This window comes from Oncorhynchus clarkii, chromosome 7 (assembly GCF_045791955.1).
Source record: "Oncorhynchus clarkii lewisi isolate Uvic-CL-2024 chromosome 7, UVic_Ocla_1.0, whole genome shotgun sequence".
Lineage (NCBI taxonomy): Eukaryota > Metazoa > Chordata > Actinopteri > Salmoniformes > Salmonidae > Oncorhynchus > Oncorhynchus clarkii.
The window spans coordinates 41989108-42009107 of record NC_092153.1 but is presented as its reverse complement, the minus strand read 5'-3'; the positions used below and the strand labels follow the sequence as shown (position 1 = coordinate 42009107).

Sequence of the window (20000 nt, the reverse complement as noted above, 5' to 3'; positions counted from 1 at the left end):
TTCGGCCCAGGTCTTACCTAACCTTCTGCACCACCTGGTGCGCTAACCAAAATACAGGCGGTGTTCGGCCCAGGTCTTACCTAGTGTGCATAGACAGATTAAATACTATAATAATAGTAATAATGATACGTTGTATTTATTCAGTATAGTGCTTTTCCACCTACTGGGCACCTACTAGGTGCTCAAAGCGCTTTACATAGTGAGAGGCCATTCTCAACTCTTCCACCACCAATGTGTAGCACCCGCGTTGGTGATGCACTGCAACCATATTGTTTTTTTTGTTTTTTTGAATTTTACCCCTTTTTCTCCCCAATTTCGTGGTATCCAAATTGTTGTAGTAGCTACTATCTTGTCTCATCGCTACAACTCCCGTACGGGCTCGGGAGAGACGAAGGTTGAAAGTCATGCGTCCTCCGATACACAACCAACCAAGCCGCTGCTTCTTTAACACAGCGCACATCCAACCCGGAAGCCAGCCGCACCAATGCGCCGGAGGAAACACCGTGCACCTGGCCACCTTGGTTAGCGCACACTGCGCCCAGCCCGCCACAGGAGTCGCTGGTGCGCGATGAGACAAGGACACCCCTACCGACCAAGCCCTCCCTAACCCGGGCGACGCTAGGCCAATTGTGCGTCGCCCCACGGACCTCCCGGTCGCGGCCGGTTACGACAGAGCCTGGGCGCGAACCCAGGGACTCTGATGGCACAGCTGGCGCTGCAGTACAGCGCCCTTAACCACTGCGCCACCCGGGAGGCCTCTGCAACCATATTGTGGCAGAACGCTCTCACCACACATCAGCTATCATGGTGGAGAGGTGAGGAGTCATATATGACAATTGAGGATTTGACCAGAACACTGGGGTTAACACACCTACTCTTATGATAAGTGCCATGGGATTTTGAAAAACCCAGTGTCGTCAAAAACGTGATTTTCCTCTGTTTCAGGCCTATATAGATTTCCACACTATGAGGTTGGAATAATACTGTGAAATTGTTAAAAACGACGATGCCATTTTAAGTTAAGCGTGTAAGAGCTGTTTGAAAGTTAAGCCTGTTTTGGTAGGATAGAGTGTTGGCCAGTCTGGTGACATCACCAGGCAGAAAATTTGCTAATAGACCAATAAGAAAGAGAGTTCCAAACCTCTCTGCCAATAACAGACCACAGACCACAGTCCTAACAAATTTCTTGCTTGAGAAATTGCTCTTTGCTATTTTTGTTTATTTTGTACAATTTCTATTGAAAACAATCACAGTAAGGCACAGTGGCTTTGGCGGGGCCTCCTGAGTGACGCAGTGGTCTAAGGCACTGCATCGCAGTGCTAGAGGCGGTTACTACAGACCCGGGTTCATTCCGGGAGTCCCATAGGACGGCGCATAATTTACTTTACTTGGCTCATCGCGCTTTAGCGACTCCTTGTGGCGGGCCGGGTGCCTGCAGGCTGACCCCGGTCGCCAGTTGAACGATGTTTCCTCCAACACATTGGTGTGGCTGGCTGGCGGGTGTTAAGGAGCGTGATTAAGCGGGTCATGTTTCTGAGGATGCATGACTCCACCTTTGCCTCAGTGGGATGCAGGGTAGTATGCTGCTGGCTATGATTCTGGGCTTGCTAAGGTTAGAGAAATTCATTTAGTTCTGACTCTAAACCTTCACTCCTGATTGTGAAATTGCAGCCGTTGGCAGCGTGTGTGTGAGCGCGTGTCTGTCCTGGAGGATGAAGCAGTCAGAGGTGCAAATGAAGTGCCAAGACGAGACCTGAGACCAGCTACGGCATGAGACCTGAACAGAGATGATGTCTAAGAGACAGAGATGGTGAGCAAGAGAGAGAGAGAAAGAGACAGAGAAAGATCGAGAGGGAGAGATAGCGACAAAGAGAAAGAGCGAAGGAGACAGGAAAAGAGAGAGAGAGACAGAGTAACAGATTGTAAAAATAAATAAAAAAATCACAAATACGTGTTCAGGATTATCCCACAGACAAGAGGTGAGGGGGAGATGGGGAAGAACAGGGGAGGAAGGCGAGGGATGAGGAGAGAATATTGTTTATTCTATTTAAGCTTTATTTAACTAGGCAAGTCAGTTAAGAACCCATTCTTATCTATAATGACGGCCTACACCGGCCGAACCCGGGCGACGCTGGGCCAATTGTGCGCCGCCCTATGGGACTCCCAATCACGGCCGGTTGTGATACAGCCTGGGTTCACACCAGGGCGTCTGTAGTGACTCCTCAGCACTGAGATGCAGTGCCTTAGACCACTGCGCTACACGGGAGCCCCCACCTATGAGAATAGAGTATAGAATTCCAAGAGGGGTCGTTTAGGATGAAAGGGGGAGAGATGGATGGAGGAAGGGTAGGGAAAGAGAGATTAGAGAGTGGGTAAAGGGAGGTGGAGAGCAGGGGAGACAGTGCCAACGGACATTGAGCAGAGTCCCTCTCCTCCCCCTCTCTAAACCCTGTTGATTGATCGGAGGGCTTAAGTGTCCGTCGAGTGACATATAGCCAAACGATAGCCAATCAAAAAGCAATCTGCCACGGCAAAACACGGCCATCCATCAGACACAAGACCCCTGACCCCTAACCCCTAGCCCTCTCGTCTCCTTCCAAACAGTCGGTCTTCCCTGATGGAGAAATGTGAGAAGAGATATGGAGAGAGGGAAGATATGTTAGAAGAAAACGGAAGCCAATAGATCAGCACTTTCTCCTCAGTCCGTGCAGACGTGTCCGATTCAGGCCTCGGGGGACAATTTGGACCGTTTGAAATGTTCACACTTTAAATAAGTGCACTGAACACTCATTAGAGCATTTCGTTTCTCTCTCTCACACACACACACAGATGAGCAGCTTCCTCTCACAACATCACCCACACACACCCCGCTGAGCAGTATCTGCACTACTTGCCAAAGCCGCCGTACTCTGTGTGTGTGTGTGTGTGTGTGTGTGTGTGTGTGTGTGTGTGTGTGTGTGTGTGTGTGTGTGTGACTGTAGACCTGTAGCCTCTGGTTCCACTGGCTTTCATGTCACTGACTGGTTTTGTTTCATTTAACCAATTATCTAGTTAATTAGCCATTGTGGGAAAGAGTTCCCTTGCCAAAATAAAACAACAAAGATTTGGAAATAATCCGCCTTGGTGTGTGTGCTTGTTTATAGGAAATCTGTGTTTTGATGAGATATTCCACAGAGTGATTGGCTTGGCTCACTCTAAAGCTTCCACTCAGTCAGACCAACAGAAGCTGCAGCAACACCCCCTACACCCCTGGCACTCCCAACATTACCAACACTCCCAACATTACCAACACTCCCAACATTACCAACACTCCCAACATTACCAACACTACCTACACCCCTGGCACTCCCAACATTACCAACACGCCCTACACCCCTGGCACTCCCAACATTAACAACACTCCCAACATTACCAACACTCCCAACATTACCAACACTCCCTACACCCCTGGCACTCCCAACATTACCAACACTCCCAACATTACCAACACTCCCAACATTACCAACACGCCCTACACCCCTGGCACTCCCAACATTAACAACACTCCCAACACTTCCTATACTTCTGATACCCCCCAACATCCCAACACCCCCTACACCCCTGGTACTCCCAACACTTCCTATACTTCTGATAACCCCAAAACCCAACACCCCTTACACCCCCAACATCCCAACACCCCCAACATTCCAACACTCCTTATACCCCCAACATCCCAACACCTCCAACACCACTTATACCCCCAACACCCCTTATACCCCCAACACCCCTTATACCCCCAACACCCCTTATACCTCCAACACCACTTATACCCCCAACACCCCTTATACCCCCAACACCCCTTATACCCCCAACACCCCTTATACCCCCAACACCCCTTATACCTCCAACACCACTTATACCCCCAACACCCCTTCTACCCCCAACACCCCCTACACCCCCAACATCCTTTATACTTTGGTTATTTTATTTTCATACTTATTATCAATTGTTTAGTCATAGTTCTTATTGTAAATCATTATTATTATTGTAGGCCTATTTTTTATGTATTTATATATATATATATATATATATATATATATATATATATATATATATATATATATATATATAAAGTTCTGTAAATAGCCTATGCAAAAAGTGTTTTTTGTTGGCTAAATTAAAGTTCTAACAGTTTTTACATTTTTTTACCTTGGTATTTTGTTTAAGGTTAAAAGTAGGCCTGTTATAAAATAAGTAGCATTAGCCTATTGCTGTCCTTTGTTGGGTTGGCCTACTGTAGCCAATCGCCTTTGTTGGGTTGGCCTACGGTAGCCAATCGCCTTTGTTGGTAATTACTGCAATGTAATAAGCCTGTTCAAAACTTTTTTTAGGGTTTCATTCTGTGGAGCCGTTTTCATTGGCCATATTAAGTTCCAGCTACAATGTTGTGTTTGTCGCAATACAATAGAATTACCGGTCGGCCTAATATGCTATTCGCATTCAAACCAAAGAGGACAAGATTCAAAACTGAATTTAATGCTGCAATATAATAACCTGGTCGTATTTCCCCTATAAACAATGACTTGACGTACTTTGATATTACCCTAATAAAGTTACGACATTATTGCTAAAGTTTGCCGTGGTATGGCAATTACAAGGTCGAGCCACTGCAGTGCACACCGGCATTCCACCTGACTCTTGACAGTTGAACATGAGGTGACGGAGAATGTTCTAGAGCTACTCCTTTAATCTAACAATGTAATATGTATCTTTCTAAAAAAAACATTCTGATAGAAAATGTACCAATTCGCCTCCTTCTGTTTGCCTACATCTGTGTATCATTGATATGATTTATTTAAGTGTCATACACCGACCGGTGCCCAGCCCCCGGACACAAAATAACATTTGACCAAAAAAAGTCAATTTCTCCTCCTTCTCCAGTCACTGTGAACAAACTGAGCAATCTCAAACACGCCCCGTAGGGGAAAAGAAGTGAACAAAAAAAAATGTCAGGCCTCTGCTCGCCCCTTTACCAGAATACTCCAGGCGTATCGCCAAAAATGTTACAAAAGAGATCGTCATACAGAGGGCAATAAAACACTAAATTGATTTCGTTTTCGATTTTCCCAAGATCACACAAGCAGGCAAATTCTCTCCTCTTCAGGCACTCTGTTCAATCTACCCATCTCTATAGCCAGAGGGAGGGGGCACGATCAGACTTGTGCTCAAACTGCCCTTAGTTTTTTCCTTAGGTCCAGGCAGACATAATGGTTCTGTAGTTCTCTTTGATGAGAGTGTACATTCTAAGTTTAGGTTTAAACCCGAACATCAACTGCCCATTTTTCCTCGTGGATCAGAAAAAGCTTGTCCTTGATTTGGTTAACACCAGATGGTAATTTGTTACTGATTATAAACTGGGTGGTTCAAGGCCTGAACGGTGACTGGCTGAAAGACGTGGAATATGAGACCATATACCACGGGTATGACAAAACATGTGTTTTTACTGTTCTAATTACGTTGGTAAGCAGTTTATAATAGCAATAAGGCACTTTGGGGGTGTGTGTATCCGTGGGCTGCGTCCGGCCTAAGAACAGCCCTTACCCATGGTATATTGGCCATATACCGTGCCAGCTTAAACAAAAAAATAGATAGCCCACGGATAGTTATTATTAGAGTCCCAGTCTAACACTGTTTTTTGTGTGATTCTGTTCTGGCATATGTATCAGTCTGTTCCATAGACTTACCATGTCCCATTTTTTGGCCTAACCACACATGGTTCCCAAGCCCATATCTCCACAGACTGCCAGGTACTAACGTACGGCAGTCGTAGCCTGACAGTTATAAAGAAATCCATGACGATGTGGGGAACGCGGCGCCGGCATATCTCTATCTAGGCCTAAAGCTTGTCTCCTTGAATATACATTATGTTATATATCATACAGTGGACTCCTAAGTCTATAGGCCTATGCGCATGCAATTCCCTGAGGCGTTTGGCGCTTAAATATCCGACAGCTTTGAGGTCGAATATTATTGTTTTAGGATAGTTAAAACCAATAAAACAATAGACTATAAAGTTTTGAATATGCTACCGGTCGATCCGAACCAGCACGGGGTCTGTTTGGGCCGAGCTCCCTGCCATCCAGGACCTTCATACCAGGCGGTGTGAAAGGAAGGCCCGGAAAATGGTTAAAGACTCCAGCCACCCAAGCCGTGTGCTCTCTGCTTCCGCATGCCAAGCAGTACACATCTGTAACCAACAGCCTCCTGAACAGCTCCGCTCCGCTCCTCTCCTCTCCTCTCCTCTCCTCTCTGTGTACTGTAGGTTAATGCCTGAAGGTGTACTTGCAAATCACGCAGTGACACTGAGCCATTGGGAGGCGAGGGAGGCTGGAGGAGGAGAGGAGGACAGAGACGAGGCTGGGAGGACAAGATAATGAGCTTTCCATAGGAGGCTGCTGGCTACAGCTCTGAATACTTGGCAGATCACACTCTAACGCTCTCACGTACGCACGCACACACACACACACAATCATTATATATGCTGCTGCTACTCTGTTTATCATATAGCCTGATGCCTAGTCACCTATACATATCTACACCTACCACTTCAGTATTGTAAATATGGTATTGGAACTGACCCTGGAATTGACCCTGTATATAACTTACTTACTTTCTTGTGTTCTTCTTATTCAATTTTATTTTATTATAAAACATTTTTTTTAAGGATATTGTTTACTGCATTGTCGGGAAAGAGCTTGCAAGAAATACAGTACTTGTGCACGTGACAATTAAACTTGCAACAACATCAATACAGGGCTAATGGGGTGGGGGAGGCAGGGAAGAAGGCAAGGAGGGAGGGAGATAAAGTATTTGTCAGGGGGAGATAACATCTGCATGGCTGAAGAGATCACAGAGTTGTGTGTGTTATATTGTGTGTGGGTGGTGTGGTGCGCCTCTGTGTGTGGGACGTGCGCTCCCGTGCGTGTTACCTTTTTGAAGAGTCGTCCAGAGTCCTCGCTGACCTGGGCGAAGCGCGGTATGATGTTGTTGAGGTAGAGGTCAGAGAGGGTCGCGTGGTCTCGGCTCTCTCTCTTCACCTGAGTCAACAGCAGGTTCCAACAGTTGACTGGAGACAGCACACTCTGCTCCTTCCTGCACGGAGAGACAGAAGGAGAATTGATACCACAAGCTGCATCATCAGTATTCAAAGTGTTCAGCACTTGTATACCAGGGCATTATGCATCAAAACCCAACATGATTTCATTATCACTCCTCTCAATGAAAGCACCAAAGATAGAAGGAAAAAATATACAAATGTGAAAGAGAGAGAGAGAGGGAGAGAGAGAGAGAGCGAGAGAGAGAGAGAGCGAGAGAGAAAGAGAGAGAGAGAGAGAGAGAGACTTTATTGAGATATGTCTTAAAAGGCTGAGGCCTGAGGCTTACTTCTGAGTTAGACTGGTCAGAGCAGCATGCCACTCTGCTACAGAATAAAAATCTATCGACGCTTACTCACATCCCCTGAAGACCTTGACCCTCGACGTCGGGCCCCAGGGCTCAGCAGCATACCCCACGGTAAACTCATCGTAAACCCAAGTACATCAACCATGCATACACACACCACACAGAAGGGCTCGCACCCCCAGACACCCATCTCCTCAGCTGCCCGCTCTGGTATTCCTGAGACCTTCCCATCAGCAACCCAGAGCTTAGAAACCCACTATCCGTTTGTGTGTGTGTGTGGTGTGTGTGTGTGTGTGTGTGTGTGTGTGTGTGTGTGTGTGTGTGTGTGTGTGTGTGTGTGTGTGTGTGTGTGTGTGTGTGTGTCAGTGAGGGCAGTGGGTTTACTGGGGGGTTTCAGCTGAGATGTGGCTGTCGCAACCAGAGACAGTTGGACACGTGTGAGTCTGTGTGTGTGTCTGGGGGGGGGTGCACAGCCAGAAACCTTTGTGTGTGTCTCTGTACTAGAGGGAAGCCTTCTCAGAAAGCCCATCCCAGTCACGCTGAGAGGGAACACTCAGACATAGAATGAGGTAGAGAGTATCATCGTTACACATTCTATACAGCCACACTGGCATGAGATGTGGCCAAACTCCAACTCTAAAAGTCTAATAGACTTCACTGACTGCACTATAAAACTCCACACACACTCCTATGTGTGTGTGGGTGCGCATGTGTGTGTGTGTGTGGTGCGCGTGCCCAGATAAATGGAGATTGGAGAGCAGTTTGTAAGTGTGTGTAGAGCACACTTTTCTACCATGACAGATACTTGAAGAAAAAAAACAGTATCATGTCGCAAGCTACGTATTTCTTTTTTATAGCGCATTCTTCTCCTCTCTACCCTGCAACTCTTCCCTGGGTCCTTGGTGTACAAGAGATGTGGTTTCTGTCAATATACCTGGTCAAATAATGGTTCATAAACAACTACAAGGGGGCCCCATAAAATGATATTCTGTTTTCTCGGTTTTATTTTTCCTGGTTTTTGTTATTTTCCTTCCGTTTTTTTATTCTCAATTGTACACAGAGAAACAACAGAAATGGATGTTCTGAATCCATGTCAACGCTTAAATCACAACAGAAGACCAAATTTGAGCGCATTAAGCAAGAGCGGAATGTGTAGTTCTAGGGATGTTTCTGGGTAGTCACTAGTTACCACAGCCACCAAGTCATAAACCCTGTCTATTTGTACAGTTTACCTTCTTAAAATCAGATTTGAAACCTAACCTTAACTACACTGCTTGTCTCACTACACCGCTCGCGTCGCGTGCGCTCGCGTTGCAAAATAAATGTCGAAATCTATATTATTCAATTATTGCGCCCACCCTGCTCGCGCGCGTCAACGAGCCTCTGCGGTGCCAAGGGCTAAAATAGAAGTCATTCCTATTTCTGACGCAGATCGCTCTGCAAATCCTGCCTCTCCCATCTCCTTATTGGTTTATAGAAGCAGGTACCCACGTGCCATCTCCTCATTGGTTATACCCACGTGGTCGTCGTGGTAAAACTATGAAAGTTTAGATGCCAATCACCATATAAGTTCAAAGATGAAAAAGCCTGGAAGGAGGAGAGATGACTAGAAACGATTCGGTTGACCGTTTTATGTGTGGATTAATTGTCGGAGTAGAGGACTTTGTGCATTTCAGGTAAAATAACAACTCAATGTTTATATCCCAGGAATAATTAGCTAGCAACAGTAAGCTAGCTAAATAGGACAAATTAGCAAGCAACTGCAAGCTAGCTAGCTAAATTTCCATAATTGTTTCATGCTTTTCAGCCTGTTCCCAAATTAATGTAATTGGTTGAGTTTGTTTTGATATTTTAACCTGCGTGTCGCGATCGCGTTTGGTGTAGGGGGACAAAATACATTAGTGCACGATGGCGCATTAAAATTTGGCTAAAACTAATTGAATATGTCGTTGAACCAATTGCACTTTAGGCAGCGAGGTGTGGGGTCCACTTGCAAAACAAGATTTCATCAAATGGGATAAACACCCCATTGAAACCCTGCATGCAGAGTTCTGTAAGATTTTCCTACATGTGCAGAGGAAAACTACAAACAATACATGCAGGGCAGAATTAGGCCAATATCCACTAATAATAAAAACTCAAAAAATAGCTATAAAGTTTTGTAAACCTCTAAAATACAGTGACCCCCTCTCATATCATTACCAAGCCCTGCAATGCCAAGAGCTGAGCAAAGAAAAGAGTCCCCTCATCCAGCTGTTCCTGGGGCTGAGTTCACAAACTTGTTCTACTAACACACTGAAGCCTCGGGACCAGAACATCCAATCAATCAGAATAAACCAAATTACAACACAGTCAAAACAAAACTACATTGCTTATTGGGAAACACAAACACAAGCACAAAGCAAAATGCAGCACTATCTGGCCCTAAATCGCCAGTACACCATGGCTAACTATTTGACCATGGTTACTGATCAAAACCTTAGAAAAACCTTGACAAAGTACAAGCTCAGTGAGCACAGCCTTGCCATTGAGAAGGATAGACAGGAAAACCTGGCTCCCTGTAGAGGAAAGGCTGTGCAACCACTGCACAACAGCAGAACCTGAGACAGAGCTGCATTTCCTGACAAAATGTAAAAAATATAAAACAATTAGAGTGTATTTTTCCCAAATTTGAAACCCTTATTCAATGTTTCAAAGACCTCTCTGATGAGGATAGGCTACCCGTCCTGTTGGGGGAGGACGCAGAGAGCTGTGGGTTGGCAGCGCACTTGTCCGTAGTTTGCTTTGTATGTTTCTATGTTTTGTTTGGTCAGGGTGTGATCTGAGTGGGCATTCTATGTTGTGTGTCTAGTTTGTCTGTTTCTGTGTTTGGCCTGATATGGTTCTCAATCAGAGGCAGGTGTTAGTCATTGTCTCTGATTGGGAACCATATTTAGGTAGCCTGTTTGGTGTTGGGGTTTGTGGGTGATTGTCTCCTGTGTCAGTGTTTGTGCCACACGAGACTGTTTCGGGTTTACACGTTTGATGTTTTTTTGTAGTTTATTCATGTATAGTTTTCTTATTAAAAACAAACATGAATTTCAACCACGCTGCATTTTGGTCCTCCTCTCCTTCGACGGAAGAATCCCGTTACAGCACTACATTGCTGCCTGCCATAAGTTGAGGGACAGTGTCTGACAGACCAATCAACCCTACTGCACTGTAAAACTATACTGCACTGTAAAATCCTACTGCACTGTAAAACCCTACTGAACTGTAAAACCCTTCTGAACTGTAAAACCCTACTACACGGTAAAACCCTACTGGACTGTAAAACCCCCACTGCACTGTAAAACCCCCACTGCACTGTAAAACCCTACTGAACTGTAAAACCCTACTGAACTGTAAAACCCTACTACACAGTAAAACCCTACTGCACTGTAAAACCCTACTACACGGTAAAACCCTACTGAACTGTAAAACCCTTACAGCACTGTTAAAACCTTAATGCACTGTAAAATCCCTACTGCACTATAAAACCCCTACTGCACTGTACAACCCCTACTGCACTGTAAAACCCCACTGAACTGTAAAACCCTACTGGACTGTAAAACCCCTACTGCACTGTAAAACCCTACTGAACTGTAAAACCCTACTGAACTGTAAAACCCTACTACACTGTAGAACCCCTACTGCACTGTAAATCGCTACTGCACTGTAAAACCCCTACTGGACTGTAAAACCCTACTGCACTGTAAAGCACCTACTGCACTGTAAAACTACTGCACTGTAAAACCCTTACTGCACTGTAAAACCCTACTGCACTGTAAATCACTACTGCACTGTAAAACACTACAGCACTGTAAAACCTCTACTGCACTGTAAAACCCTACTGCACTGTAAAACCCTACTACACTGTAAAACCCCTACTGGACTGTAAAACCCCTACTGCAATGCAATACCCTACTGCACTATAAAATCCCTACTGCACTGTAAAACCCTACTGGACTGTAAAAATCCCTACTGCACTTTAAAACTTTACTGAACTGTAAAATCCCTACTGCTATGTAAAACCCTACTGCATTGTAAAATCCCTACAGCACTGTAAAACTCTACTGCACTGTAAAACCATACTGCACAGTAAAACCCACTGCACTGTAAAACCCTACTGGACTGTAAAACCCCCACTGCACTGTAAAACCCCTACTGCACTGTAAAACCCTACTACACGGTAAAACCCTACTGAACTGTAAAACCCTTACAGCACTGTTAAAACCTTAATGCACTGTAAAATCCCTACTGCACTATAAAACCCCTACTGCACTGTAAAACCCCTACTGCACTGTAAAACCCCACTGAACTGTAAAACCCTACTGGACTGTAAAACCCCTACTGCACTGTAAAACCCTACTGAACTGTAAAACCCTGCTGAACTGTAAAACCCTACTACACTGTAGAACCCCTACTGCACTGTAAATCGCTACTGCACTGTAAAACTACTACTGCACTGTAAAACCCTACTGCACTGTAAAACCCTACTGAACTGTAAAACCCTACTACACTGCAAAACCCCTACTGGACTGTAAACCCCTACTGCACTGTAAAACACCTACTGCACTGTAAAACTACTGCACTGTAAAACCCTTACTGCACTGTAAAACCCTACTGCACTGTAAATCACTACTGCACTGTAAAACACTACTGCACTGTAAAACCTCTACTGCACTGTAAAACCCTACTGCACTGTAAAACCCTACTGCACTGTAAAACCCTACTGCACTGTAAAACCCCTACTGGACTGTAAAACCCCTACTGCGATGCAATACCCTACTGCACTATAAAATCCCTACTGCACTGTAAAACCCTACTGGACTGTAAAAATCCCTACTGCACTTTAAAACTCTACTGAACTGTAAAATCCCTACTGGACTGTAAAACCCCTACTGCTATGTAAAACCCTACTGCATTGTAAAATCCCTACAGCACTGTAAAACTCTACTGCACTGTAAAACCATACTGCACTGTAAAACCCTACTGCACTGTAAAACCCTACTGCACTGTAAAACCCTTACTGCACTGTAAACCCTTACTGCACTGTAAAACTACTACTGCACTGTAAAACTACTACTGCACTGTAAATCCCTACTGCACTGTAAAACTCCTACTGCACTGTAAAACCCTACTGCACTGTACAACCCCATACGGCACTGTAAAATCCTTACTGCACTGTAAAAACCCTACAGCACTGTAAAACCCCACTGCACTGTAAAACCCTTACTGCACTGTAAAACTCCTACTGCACTGTAAACCCCTACTGCACTGTAAAACCTCATACGGCACTGTAAAATCCTTACTGCACTGTAAAAACCCTACAGCACTCTAAACCCTACTGCACTGTAAAATCCTTACTGCACTGTAAAATCCTACTGCACTGTAAACCCCTACTGCACTGTAAAACCCTACTGCACTGTAAAACTACTACTGCACTGTAAAACCCTACTGCACTGTAAAACTTATATTGCACTGTAAATCTCCTACTGCACTGTAAAACACTACTGCACTGAAAAACCCTGTTAGAGATACTGCTGGATGCTAAAGTGCATTCTTCCTATGTGTGTGTGTGTGTGTGTGTGTGTGCATGTCTGTCTGTGTGCGTGTCTGTGTGTGTGTGTGTGTGTGTCTGTGTCTGTGTGTGTGTTTCAGATGATCCTGCGAACAGAATGGTTTCAGAATGAGTGTAAATGGATGAGTGTGGTCTGTTGTGCCCTAAAGCACAGATTTGGTATATGACCACACACACACACACACACACACACACACACACACACACACACACACACACACACACACACACACACACACACACACCGAGATAAGTAGAGTATTGACCCCCGAAGACACACAGTTAGAGAGACAGAGCATGTCTTTGAGGGGGAGAAAGAGACAGGGGGAGGTTGACTGGGGGGAAAGTCTGGTGCTGATGGTGACGTAACGCTAGAGATGTAAGACCCAGGCACTGGGAACACTGGGCGAGTCAATGTGACTGGAGGCTGTGGGCTGTGTGATAGTAATATCATAGCTTTGGTAAATAGCTGTGAAAAGGACAAAGTGACTATTAAACCAGAACTGAACATATTCGGAACAAGAACTTTAAACACGGTTTGGGTAATCACTGCATTTGTATCTGTCTGTCAGTCAGTCAATCAGTCAGTCTGTCAGTCAGTCGGTGTGACATCCCGCCTGGTTGCGCAACCCAGCGAGTGTCCTCTATCGCCATGTGACCACCCCTTAACCCTCTACCCAGATGTCACCATGGCAACACCAAGGCTGCCACTCCAAACAGATTTGGGCAAACGGCAAATCTAAAAAAAATCTAATAGGTCGTTCAGACAAGACTTCACTGGTTGCACTGTAAAAGTTTTCCCAGGGTCAACTCTGACCCCAAGACATCACATGGTCACAAACGCACACAGACACACACGTTGTGCTTTTGGCTGGACTGCCTGGATGTTTCCTCCAGTTGAAGTCTTCCACCAGTGGGTCATACATTCCTGCAGCATTAGAGACATGGAGGAGCCAGGATAGGAGAGGAGAGAAGCAAGCTGGGGTCCATTTCTCTATGTTAGTGGTCTCTCCACATTCCGCTCATGCAGTCTCGTTGCCACAGACACGCAGAAACACCCAGGGCAGCAGTCACTATGGGGTTAAACATGTAACCTCCCGTTGCTCAACCCCCTGTTGCTCCAGTCACTACGGGGTTAAACCACGCAACCCCCTGTTGCCCGCCAGCGAATAGGCGGAATACCAGGGGTCTCCACGGAATCACCACACACGCACACACACACACAAAACCGGAAAATATGTGAGATTCCAGCGTGGCACCAGAGCTGGAGCAGATGAGCTGTTAAGGGCCCAGTTGTTAGAGAGAGAGAGGGGGGGTAGAAAGAGAGCTGGGGGGGGGCGGCGAGGGGTGAGAAGAGACAAATATGAGATGCTGACGAAACAGTAGTATTCTCGCCTCTCCTCCTCCCTCCATTCCCCCCACACTCCTCCTCCGAGGGGAGAGGATCGCCCCAAGCATCGATCAGAGAGGGGAGCTGTGCTGTCCGCAGGAGACATGTAATCTCCGCGGGGGTGTGATCGAGTCTGGAAGTCCAGACACAAGCAGACAGGATATTGATCACACAAACACAACGCGGGGATCGTGTGTGTTTCCCCGGGAAAAGTCCCCCCCTGTACGTCTAGTAGGTCATCAGTTTCAGGAAGAGTGTGACTGGCTGGAACACGGCAAGATGGACAACAAGAAAGAGGAAGTGAAACGAAAAGGGAACAAGAAAGGGAAGTAAAAGAGAAAGAAAGGAGAAAAGCAGAAGAGGAGAGTGGTGTAGCTCGAGTCAGCCAAACAAGTTCAGAGCAGCTTGCTTTCCCTGAAGACCTACAGGTGCAGGGCGTTAATTTGATCACTCGTTTGTTGCTGAGAATTTTCCTGCGCGGCAGGAAATGCGAACTTAATAGTGGGTGAACTTTCGAAAAGGCTTTTTAAAGTTTGTCATTTAAAATGTCAGACTTGATTTGCCCTGACGGAAAACGTGTCAGCCCTGACAAAAAAAGCGGACCATTCACTAGAATCCACGTAATAATTCACCTTTCCTGCTGCTGAAGGATTATTTTCCTGCTGTAGAAAACTGGCTCAAATGAAGATGTCTTCAGATGTCTCCATGTCCACACAGTCAACTCAGTCACTCGCGAGGGTGCGTATGTGTGGGCCTGTCATACATACCGTAGTGCTGGAAATTGCCAAGGACCATACATAAGTATCACGATGTATTGCGATTCATGCGATTCACACGATTCTGTACGTATTGCGATTCCTCACCATATGTCTGCTGAAGAGGGACAAGAGAGAGTCATGAGAAGACGAGTTTTGATCAGTCATGAAAATAACAGTGCTGAAAACAAATTGTTTCCCTATTTAAAAAGACGACGGAGAACCAAGATATGAAGGAAAATACTGGAGTTTTGGTGCAGGTACAGCCAACTAGCGCAGAAAATAATATTGCGATATTGTCAAAGCGATACGATACATATCGTCAAAAATAATATCCCGTTATGTAACTGTAACGATTTCTTCCCCAGTCACTGACGGATGTACCAGGCTTGCTAGTATGACTCCTAGCGCTGTTATTACTATAGTCTTACTATTAGCACCGTGTACTGTCAGCAGGCCGTCCCAAACCCATCACAGCTCAGCGCGGCGTAGACCAGAGCGGCCCGCCACACATTACAGCAGAGGATTATGGGTTTAGACAGGAAGAGGATCTGACAGCGGCCAGACGCTCTGGTGAGGGAGGCCACGAGACACTCAAACAGCGCCGACAGTGAGCCTCAATCTTTCCTTCCTTCTAATCCACTGGCTGTGTATGCATGTTATTAATGTGTTCTCCCTGTCATATCACAGTGTTGAGAACTGCTATTATTAAAAGACCCCAAAGGACGTTTCCTTTCCTCCCCTTCTCTCCTCTCCGCTGCTCTCCATTCCTCTCTTCTCCTCTTCTCTCCTTCCCTCTCTTCTCCCCTTCTCTCCTTCCCTCTCTTCACCTCTCTTCCCCTCCTCTTCTCCCGTCTCTCCTTCTATCAACCTCTCCTCTCCTCTCACACCACAGGAGGAATTATAGAACCAGGTGTCACACTGGGAGAGATAATCACTGTTCTGCTGTGTGTGTGTGTGTGTGTGTGTGTGTGTGTGTGTGTGTGTGTGTGTGTGTGTGTGTCCGTGTTTTTGGGCAAGGTTACACACTGCAAGGTGCTGCAGAGTATACCGAGCACAAAATCACCACCTGGCATTGTTGGCAACGGGACACATGTACCCACGTGGGCACACACACACACACACACACACACAAACACACACACACAGGAAGAAATGAGTGTAAATTGAAGTCAATGTTGCTTAAATGTAAATCCTAGTGTTGACGTTAACAGTGTGGTGAGAAAGCAGACGAAGAGGCATACACCCAGCCCAGCACTACTGTGTGTGTATGAGTTATGGATAACCCTGCACTGCCTGGACACACACACACACACACATCTGGGTCAGTTGGGGAAAACCTCACTCTGTCCAGAGATGACCAGGTCATGATCTCTCTCTCTCTCTCTCTCTCCGTCTCTGTAGTCAAACCCTCTTCAGATGATATCAGTTCACTAAGCTGCTTACGCAAGGCTGGCTTAACAGCACCGACAGAGTGGTAGTGTGTGTGCGTCTGTGTGTGCGCGCGTGTGTATTTTACTTGAGCTGGTGGTCCTTGGTGCTGCGTGTCTTCGTAAGGAACCGCTCGGCCAGTTTCTCCAGGTTACGACTGTAGTCCATCTCGACCTCCGCCTTCTTCCTGAAGAAGTCCTGCAGGTCCTGCAGCAGCTGCACCCTCAGCTCACACTGCTGGTCCAGACACTTCAACTGCTCCACCAGCTGGGCACGGATCTCTACAGAGAGGAGGGGGGGAAGGGGTTAGAGAACAGGGGCAGAAATGTGTGGCGCGGTCCTCGTTTCACAGGAGCATTGTAAAACAAGCTCTCTCACAGGGAACCGGCCTATCCTCCCGTGCCACGAAAAGTCAAATCTGACGTTCATTTCACAAAGCTGGATCCCTACTAGCCATGACCGGCTGGCCCAGCTGTTATTTATTAGGCCTAATTAAAATGTTAATGCCTAGTATAACTTCAATTAGAGAGGCCTAGATTGTATTTTTTTTTTTTTATCATACAAATAGTCTATTACATGGAACAAATATTATATTCTGAAGTTGTGTTTTGTTATTGTGTAGGCGACCTGTTTTTCTAGGCTAAAGATGATTTACTGCAGGGATGAAGACGCAGTGGACAGTGTTTCACTTTTCAATAAAACATCTCATGTTGTTATAAGAACATTGTTCTACTTTATTTTATTACAACTTTACAGGCTAATTTGTATGTGTGTGTGTGTGCGTGTGAGTGTGCGTGTGTGTGTGTGTGTGTGTGTGTGTGTGCATCTATGCATGTGTGTGTGTGTGTGTGTGTGTGTGTGTGTGTGTGTGTGTGTGTGTGTGTGTGTGTGTGTGTGCGCGTGTGTCTATGTATGTATGTATGTATGTATGTGTATGTGTGTGTGTGTGAGTAAGGCATCACACACACTGAATAGAGAGAGAGACTGAGGCCAAGCAGAGGATCCTGAGCGAATGTGAAGGCAGCATTTCAAGTCTTGAGGACACACACACACATGATGCGAAACTGGATTAGGGATGACAGATGACAGAATAATGCTATGCTCTCATAGCTGCCTGGCAGACAAGAGGGCTTGAGATTCTATGAACCCCTCAGTCTTAAAATAACACACACACACACGATCAGCGCTCACACAAGCACACACCCAAAACTGTACACACACACACACACACACACACACACACACACACACACACACACACACACACACACACACACACACATAAACCGTTGTTTGTGTCCTACCTTTACACCCCCTGCTGTATATGAAGCGGATGGCTTTAGCTTCCATATTGCTGAGCCTGAGTGAGTGTGGCCACAGTCTGACACTAACTCTCAGCCACTCTGCTCTGCTCTGCTCTGCTCTGCTCTGCCGCTTACAGCTGAGAGGACAGTTTCACAAAGCCACAAAGAGAAGTGGGATTTACAACTATCTGTCTGACTGTAAACTCTGTCTGAAAGCTATGCCCTCCCTCCCTCCCTCCCTCCCTCCCTCCCTCCCTCCCTCCCTCCCTCCCTCCCTCCCACACACACACACACACACACACACACACACACACACACACACACACACAGACACAGACACACAGACACACACACAGACAGACACTAACACTGCAGTCTCCCATCTCGATGTTCATTCTCTGCTGATTAGAGGGTAGACTGCCTTCGAATGACATCATCTAGTTACAGTACACGATGCAGACACACAGGTCTGTGTGTAATAAGGCAGGTGTGTGTGTGTAGTACAGTTTGGCTTGCAGCCTTTGTCTACATGTGTCTGTGTTGTGTGTTGAATGATGTCTGCTGTTTGTGTATAGTAATTTGCTGTTTGCTGGCTGTGTCATCTTGAATGACGGGAAATGATTCATTGTCATGCACACACACACACGCAGGCCTGTAATTACCTAGACAATGCAACAGGAAGACACACACAACACAAACCAGATACATACCAAATGACTTGCACAATTTATTTTGGCTTCACACAAAAATAGAGAGAACTGAGAAAAGACTCATAGAAAAATAAGAGGGAAAGGGGAAGAGAAATGGAGAGAGAGAGAGAGAGAGAGAGAGAGAGAGAGACCTGAGGGCCCAGCAGGAAAGGGTGGCCACAGCCCTCAAGGGAGGGATTGAAAAAACTTATTCCACTTTCCGCAAGTGCTACCATGAAAACACCCAGCCACCATACAGGGGGTGAACGCAAGCCTTTCACGAGACTGTGCCTCAAAACCTAAAGTCTACTTGGTCCACCACTCCACCCTGACCCACCACTCCACCCTGGCCCACCACTCCACCCTGACCCACCACTCCACCCTGACCCACCACTACACCCTGACCCACCACTCCACCCTGACCCACCACTCCACCCTGACCCACCACTCCACCCTGACCCACCACTCCACCCTGTCCCACCACTCCACCCTGACCCACCACTCCACCCTGACCCACCACTCCACCCTGTCCCACCACTCCACCCTGACCCACCACTCCACCCTGACCCACCACTCCATCCTGACCCACCACTCCACCCTGACCCACCACTCCACCCTGACCCACCACTCCACCCTGACCCACCACTCCACCCTGACCCACCACTCCACCCTGACCCACCACTCCACCCTGACCCACCACTCCACCCTGACCCACCACTCCACCCTGGCCCACCACTCCACCCTGACCCACCACTCCACCCTGACCCACCACTCCACCCTGACCCACCACTCCACCTTGACCCACCACTCCACCCTGACCCACCACTCCACCCTGACCCACCACTCCACCCTGTCCCACCACTCCACCCTGACCCACCACTCCACCCTGACCCACCACTCCACCCTGACCCACCACTCCACCCTGACCCACCACTCCACCCTGACCCACCACTCCACCCTGGACGAGACCAGCCTTTACAACCAGGTCACCTCTACAAGGCAGCCGTCCCAACTTTTGCCAGGACCCTGAAGGACGTCACCATCAACCGTAGCCCCAGCACCCCACACAGGAACAACAGAGCAGAGGACACCCCGCCCAGACCAGCGAGACCCCCTCCCAGACCTGCAAGACCCCCTGCTGAAGGACCTGCACCAAGAGAACCCAGGCCAAGAGAACCTACACCCAGACCACAGCATCGCCAGCCACCTACAACAGCACCTGGATGTTCTGTGTGTCAAGGAGAAGGTAGAGTAGAGACAGGGATGGTGGAAGAGAAAGAGGGGGGTGCGATGGGGGGAGGGGGGTGGGCCGGGGCATGAAGGGAGGGGCGGAGAAAGGGGAGGGGGGTGGTTAAAATGATGGTGTAATGGGGTTTAACTGATGTAATA

The 20000-nt window shown here is 46.9% G+C and overlaps 1 protein-coding gene across 5 annotated transcripts in view; it reads right to left on the bottom strand.

Moving 5' to 3' along the window:
• LOC139413330 (SLIT-ROBO Rho GTPase-activating protein 2-like) overlaps positions 1-20000 on the bottom strand; it is a 123394-nt gene that overhangs the window by 31345 nt on the left and 72049 nt on the right. For 4 of the 5 annotated variants that reach the window (XM_071160554.1, XM_071160556.1, XM_071160555.1 and 1 more), the window contains 2 exons: positions 16707-16899; positions 6969-7131 (listed from right to left, as the gene is read on the bottom strand). In XM_071160554.1, the coding sequence (XP_071016655.1) occupies positions 6969-7131; positions 16707-16899 (356 nt within the window). Of the gene's footprint in view, positions 1-6968; positions 7132-16706; positions 16900-17922; positions 18005-20000 lie in introns of those variants that run through there. The other variant, XM_071160557.1, reaches the window with a different exon arrangement.